This window comes from Octopus bimaculoides, chromosome 9 (genome assembly GCF_046866305.1).
Source record: "Octopus bimaculoides isolate indiv1 chromosome 9, ASM4686630v1, whole genome shotgun sequence".
NCBI classification, from domain to species: Eukaryota; Metazoa; Mollusca; class Cephalopoda; order Octopoda; family Octopodidae; genus Octopus; species Octopus bimaculoides.
The window spans coordinates 85724364-85731863 of record NC_142936.1 but is presented as its reverse complement, the minus strand read 5'-3'; the positions used below and the strand labels follow the sequence as shown (position 1 = coordinate 85731863).

Sequence of the window (7500 nt, the reverse complement as noted above, 5' to 3'; positions counted from 1 at the left end):
ACATATATATATATACATATATATATATATATACATATATATATATATACATATATATATATATACATATATATATATATATACATATATATATATATATACATATATATATATATATACATATATATATATATATACATATATATATATATATACATATATATATATATATATATATATATATATACATATATATATATATATATATATATACATATATAATAAACCTGGTATAATGGAACTCATTATGCCTATGTTTCAGAGTGAAGCCTTAGTCGAGTGGAGAGCGGTAATAAAGGCACTTCATGTTTGAGGCTCTGATGAAGCTTCAAAGTGATACTCACATACTCAACTATGAGTCCACTGTATCTTTTAGCAAAACCAGATGTAAGCTAATGAAGTTCATTAGGCAATTATTTATTCCTTGAGGGGGTGACAAGGTTAAAAAGAAGCAATGTCTGGTTACTTAGTATAAAGTACTGAAAAATAAGTCTACAAATGAGTAAAACAGTTAATCCATTATCGTTTGTACCAAAATATACGAGTAAACACAGATTGTACGTAAACTGATAAATTTAGAATATTAATCATACCAAATTATTGATGGGCTAAGTATTGTGATATGGATTAGGGAGAATAAGCTGAGGGATTTTTATCCATAATTAACGATTTAATTTTTAGTGCTTCTAATTTTTTGCTTCAGTAGACTGATGGATTACGTCTGAATATATTATTGATTCCACGTTACTAGCGATAATATTTCTCTTATGGAATAAACCAGTATGTTTCTTCGAAATACATAAATTACAAAGATTAGCGTATTGGTTGGAGTCTTTTGTGTAGTACACAATTTACCATCTGATGTAAAAATTATTACATCATTCTTTAAATCTAAATATATTTCGAGGATGTAGTAACCACTCATATGGTTAGAGTACTGAAGGTATACCTATGTTGGTTGTATCACAATTTGGATGTTTTTGTTTTAAGTATTTTTTAAAAAATTTCTCTAGAGGAAATGGTTGTACTTATGGCATTCGGTGGCCCTTTGACATCATTGAAATCGTTAAAGTTAACGTTCCTTTTCAATAATTTTTAGTCATCTATTTCATGACAGAAATGTGCAAAGGGACGGAGTTCTAGAGATGAATTCTGAACTGGAATGCTTTGGTGTAGTACTTAGTGTGGGGCCAGTGGCTGAAAACAAATCAAGGAGAAGAAGTAACAAGAGTAACTTAACTATGAGTCCAGTGCATAGTATAGCAGAAACAGCTAATGAAGTTCTTACGATAATTGATTATTTCTTTGTCCTCTTATTTCCTTATTACCGCTCTATACTCGACTAACGCTTCGTTCTGAAGCATTGTCTTCTGAATTCTGCACGAAGTTATTAGTATCGGAATGTTTAAGCGAAGTACTGAAATGCAAAATGTAATTGTACACACAGAAACATCTTGTAAAACTACGACTACTCACAATTTATATGTAATGGCCTCCTTCTCTTCCTGTTTCCTAGTCATTGTTTTTTCAATCTAATTCTCCTCGTCTTTGGTTTCTCTTCCGTGTAAACATCCAGTAATGCTCCTGTAGAATGGTTATTCGCTATCAGAATGGGCAATGCACTTCGGTTACCATTGACCATTATCAATTGAGAGTTTTGCCAACATTTTACACTCGGAGGATCTGGACAAAGAAACGGGGGAATATAATGATAATAATAATAATAATAATAATAATAATAATAATAATAATAATAATAATAATAATAACAACAACAACAACAAAAACACCAGGACTAACAAGTATATATAACATGCAGAAAATAGCACTACTAGACACCGCACACTTCCTACGTAAAACACTTTCAATACAGTAACAATAAGAGCATCACAACAAACCACAGCACATACCCAAGGCACACAGGGCAGCGCTCGGTATTGCAGTGAAAGCACGTGATAAAAATAAGGCTACTGAATAATAATAATAATAATAATAATAATAATAATAATAATAATAATAATAATGATAATAATAATATAAGGAATACGAAAGAGTGAAAAATTAAAAGGTAGAGACAGCAACTCGGGTTCGCTCCCATGACTTTACAAATTGCCACAAACTGAGAGCGTTCCCCTGTTTTAAGATATTGTCACAAACAGAAGTTACTTTTTGATGGCTGCTTTTTAGCTTTTGGTTAAAAAGTATTGAGTAAACGCGTGATCAAAAGCTTTGACACTACACTCAACCCATCTAGTTTTAAGGCATTGTCTACCTTCGACTACATTACTCACTGTATCATCTATGGTTTGAGGCAGATTGGCTGTTGTTTTTGTTAGACCGAGCAACTTTGTAGCTGCTCCTTCATTGGTTTGAAGCAACTAGTGCTCCATGGTAACACTGCTATGTCCAAGTATTTCCGTAAGTTGTCTAAATGATTCCGCCTGAAAGCACTCTAGAAGAGTCTTCCTAATATCTCTTCGATGGGCACCAGGATGACTGATAATTGCCTGTTATGACTTTCATTAACCAACTTAAAGAATTCGGAGAGTAATTTCACCTACAGTGAGGATTAGAGTCTCAGAACCCTGAAGATACTAACCTTGTCACACAGTTATTAACAATAGTCCAGCTACTAAGTTCCCAACCTGATATTCATTTGTCACAGTTCTCTAAATGTTAAAACGACCATCCGAATCGTGGGAAAGACCTCAAAGATTTTACAAAATGCAGTATCGGATAATGAACAGCTTGAACAGAATCCAACATAAAGAATGCAAGATTGTCGATTGGGGAAGAATTTATCAACCGAAGTGGCACTTTATATGCATTAAAAAATTCCATAAAGCAGCGAAAGGTGTACAACTTGACCAAACAGTATTTTTGTGGTTTTCACAGCAGTATGAAAAGCGGATTCCTGTCTGCAGCTCGTTATTACAAGAGCGAAAACCCGCAAGGGAAGTATAAGAGTCTCCCACTACAGTGTGTTACCAAGCTGTTTACAGCGTTTGAAAGATCATCATTAGGTAACATAGCGTTCTTGGAGAGTTCTTGGAAGAATTCAAACAAAAACGGCAATCAGAATGCTTCTTGGAGGACATTATGAACTTGGACAAATTGCACAATATGGAATTGTTTTGGTTTGCGTTGTTGGATAAAACATTTGAATCCAGCAAAGAAAAATCAAGAATTAAGTACAGAAGAATTGGATTACGATTTTTCTAAGAGACAACGCCACCAACCGTCATAAATTCCCGCTTGTCTGCATCAGGCGTTAATTATTTAGCGTTCAGATGACTAATTATTGTAATGCCTAATTATTCACATTGCTTTTTTAATTAATCATGTATTATCTTGTAGCTTCAAGAATTCGGTGATGATTGTTTAATTTAATCTGATATTATAGTGTAAACGTGAGAGGCTGGATCTGACCGGTTTGAACTTAAAACAATTAAAGTATTTGTGCCTGATATAGCCGGTTTAAGTGCTAAAGAATTAAGTGAATGTTCGTTACTTCAAGATCTGGGACCAAGAATTCATTTTACAAAAGAAGACAAGAATGACGACCACTATTTTCATCTTAAATTCTATGAAGATGTGACCCTGCCTTCTGATTAAATTTAGCTAGTGTTGTTCTTGAGTAACAGACTCTACTACTTGTTGGCAATAAAGAGTCATACAATCTTCATACTGCCTGAAAGGTAGCCAAGTTTCACCACCAGATGGAGCAGTTAATATTTGTTTTTATCAACGAAAACTAATGTCGTTCAATCAGTGAATCACTGTGACATGTTGAGTGATATTGTCAGTGAAAACTATGGCGACCAGGTATTACTGCAGTATCATTGTCAATGTTATACATTTCAGTATGTATGACTTATCCATTATCCATATGACAACATCCAGTAAGTCATTGTCAAGACTCCATTGTCAATAATCGGGACAGAATCAATCCATCGCTAGTTTGGTTTGCTGGCTTAAAAAGTCAAACAGATTTTGTTTAATGTAATAATGTTCAATATTACAGTTCCTTTGTTTTCGTCCTGATCAAAGCACTCGCCGCCCGCCTTGTTCAGATAATCAAGTTCTGAATTTGTGTGAGTGTGTATGTGAGTGTGTGTGCATGTGTGTGTGTGAGTGTGTGTGTGCATGTATATATGTATGCGTCGAATGTATATTAATGTATATACATGTGTGTGCAGGTATATGGAGAGAGAGAGAGAGAGAGAGAGAGAGAGAGAGAGAGAGAGAGAGAAGGCGAGAGTTAATTCGATATTGATATGCAGTTGTATGTCCTTGAGGGATCTACGTCAACAACAAAACAGAAAAACTGAGGTTCTTTCCGTGAACTCCATCGTGATAATTGTTTAACATAGATACAAATACTCCCTTATTGCTAGCATCACAAGACATGCAGTGAATCAGTGATTGTTGCGTTGGAAATCTACAACTACCGACGCTATTGTTACCAAAATGTGTTATAAATTGAATAAGTCAGATACTCACTCTGTTGTGAACAGTCTGTGTGAGAAATGATATCTCTTGCATTTAGTAAGTTCTCCATGCGGTCTTTGATAATAATCTGTAATCCAAAATTCTTCCTTTGTTCCAGCCAGTCACTGACCGTTCCTTGCATGTCAAAGTCTTGCCAACTGTCACCCTGGTGCTTCACGATACGTACCGCTGCCAATCGCCGACGAGCTGAAGACAAATGAACATCATAGAATGAATAAATGAAGGATTGGAAATTCTTCAAACATTCTATAAAAAAACGCTGCTACAGCATGGTCTAACTATGATGCCAAAAGAAAAATGAAAGAACTAGTAGTTGCTAAAAAAAAAAAAAAAATTGGACATAAAGTGAGAAATATAGGCTGGGGTAGGTGTGGGGTGGGGGAATCAGTCGATTAAATCGTGTCCAATATTTAATTGGTACATTTGAGCGGTGAGCTGGCAGAACCGTTAGCACACCGGGCGAAATGCTTAGCGGTATTTCGTCTGCCGGTACGTTCTGAGTTCAAATTCCGCTGAGGTCAACTTTGCTTTTCATCCTTTCGGGGTCAATTAAATAAGTACCACATGGGTGTTTTGCTCAACATCTTTAAACAATCCTTATTCAGGGATGTCAGTTTGTTTGTTGTTGTTGGCACTCCGTCGCTTACGACGTCGAGGGTTCCAGTTGATCCGATCAACGGAATAGCCTGCTCGTGAAATTAACGTGCAAGTGGCTGAGCACTCCACAGACACGTGTACCCTTTGAATTACATGCACAACAGAAACAGGAAGTAAGAGTTAGAGAAAGTTGTGGTGAAAGAGTACAGCATGGTTCGTCACCATCCTCTGCTGGAGCCTCGTGGAGCTTTTAGGTGTTTTCGCTCAATAAACACTCACAACGCCCGGTCTGGGAATCGAAACCGCGATCCTATGACCACGAGTCCGCTGCCCTAACCACTGGGTCATTGCGCCTCCACTGGGATATCAGTACACCTGAGAGAATATATACTCACGTTTACGTTGGTTTTTCTTCAAGGCTTTCGTTAGGATGTAGACGTTGATAACGATGGCGTCGTTGCAAGGACATTCAACTGTGATGGAGAAGATAAGGAGAGACAGAGTGAACAATGAGATGGAGAAATGTAAATAAGATAAGGCGTATATATGTGTGTGTGTGTGTGTGCAATGATTGATATATATATATATATATATATATTCTATTATATATATTTATTTTCTCCTAGTTAATAATTAACTCGGACAAAATAAATTGGTTAATAGATACCAGGGTAGCAAAGATCACAAAATGACTGTGGTGTAACTCCTGTTTATGAGGTAGAAACTCCTTGTTATTTTGGGTACTTGAGTATATATAAATATAGTAAATGGAGTAAAACGCATATGTTAACTGAATACTTTTATTTCCAATATATGTTTCGAAGATTACAAATTATACCTTCCATAGGAATAGGTGATGTTGATAAGAATGTAATCTTCTCTTCAGGGAAATGCATGGCAACCAGCTTAAACGTAAGACATTTTAACCGAATATTATATGATTAACTACGACTGGTTAGGTTCGTTGTTTTTCTTCTTGTTTTGCCTTTGTGAGTTACAAGTATTGCTATCTGTTTGAGTTTCAGCACTTTAGCTGCTATTTCTGAACTTCGGTATGCGGTGAAGCAACTGTTGCTGATCCCTTAATTATATTTATAAATGTATAAGAACCTTTAAATAAGTTCTTCACCGATAATGGTGTTTACATACCGAAGGGCTTGGTAAAAATTATTAATTTATTAATAAATTAATAATCCTTTACCCTTTTATTTGTGTATATATATATATATATATATATAGGGGTCGATAAATTAAGTACCAGTTACGCACTGGGGTCGATATAATCGACTTAATCCGTTTGTCTGTCCTTGTTTGTCCCCTCTATGTTTAGCTCCTTGGGGGCAATAAAGAAATAAGAAACGTTAGCATGCCGGACAAAATGCTTAGCAGTATTTCGTCTGTCTTTACGTTGTGAGTTCAAACTCCGCCTAGGTCGACTTTGCATTTCATCTTTCGGGGTTAATAAATTAAGTACCAGTTGCGTACAGGGGTTGATCTAATCGACTGGCCCAACCCTCCCCAAAATTTTCGGGCCTTGTGCCTAGAGTAGAAAAGTATATATGCAAGAATATATAAATTCAAAACAAAACAATCCTACCTTGGGGCATTTGTAGATGCAGCCAAAGCGTGGCGTTTTTCACGGTGACCAATTTACTACGCGGGGCTGTGACATTGAAATGCAAATTCAATACTGTGGATGTTGAGTTGTTCCACAATTCTTCATCAGTAGATCGAGTTGGTAGACGACCTGAAACGGAAAAACAGAACAAAATGAACAACAACAACAACAACAACAACAACAGTTAGAACGTAGTATACTCTGACTGATCATCACCATCATCATCATAATTAATAATATTATTATCATTATTAGGCTGCGAGCTGGCAGAAACATTAGCACGTCGGGCGAAATGCTTCGCAGTATTTCGTCTGCTGTTACGTTCTAAGTTCAAATTCCGCAGAAGTCGACTTTGCCTTTTATCCTTTTGGGGTCGACAAATTAAGTACCAGTTACGCACTGGGGCCGATGTAATCGACTTAATCCCTTTGTCTGTCTTTGTTTGTTCCCTCTATGTTTAGCCCCTTGTGGGCGATAAAGAAATAAGAAACGTTAGCACGCCGGGCGAAATGCTTAGCGGTAGTTCGTCTACCGTTACGTTCTGAGTTCAAATTCCGCCTAGGTCGACTTTGCCTTTTATCCTTTCGGGGTCGATAAATTAAATACTAGTGAAACACTGGGGTCGATGTAATCAACTTATCTCCTCCCGCCAAATTTTAGGCCTTGTGCCTTTAGTAGAAAGGATTATTATTGAGGGCAGAATTCTGGAGAGGAAAAAATTAATTCCTGCTCCAGACGGAGACGGGAGACCGGAAAGCCTCATGTGCAAGGTT

The 7500-nt window shown here is 36.3% G+C and overlaps 1 protein-coding gene across 1 annotated transcript in view; it reads right to left on the bottom strand.

Moving 5' to 3' along the window:
- The window catches only part of LOC106879500 (uncharacterized), a 42696-nt gene that overhangs the window by 862 nt on the left and 34334 nt on the right, over window positions 1–7500 (bottom strand). Inside the window, exons 4-7 of the mRNA XM_014929105.3 lie at window positions 6707–6856; window positions 5505–5582; window positions 4504–4698; window positions 1477–1683 (exon numbers count right to left, since the gene is read on the bottom strand). Coding sequence (XP_014784591.1) covers window positions 1517–1683; window positions 4504–4698; window positions 5505–5582; window positions 6707–6856 — 590 coding nt within the window. The 3' untranslated portion in view covers window positions 1477–1516. The remainder of the gene's footprint in view (window positions 1–1476; window positions 1684–4503; window positions 4699–5504; window positions 5583–6706; window positions 6857–7500) is intronic.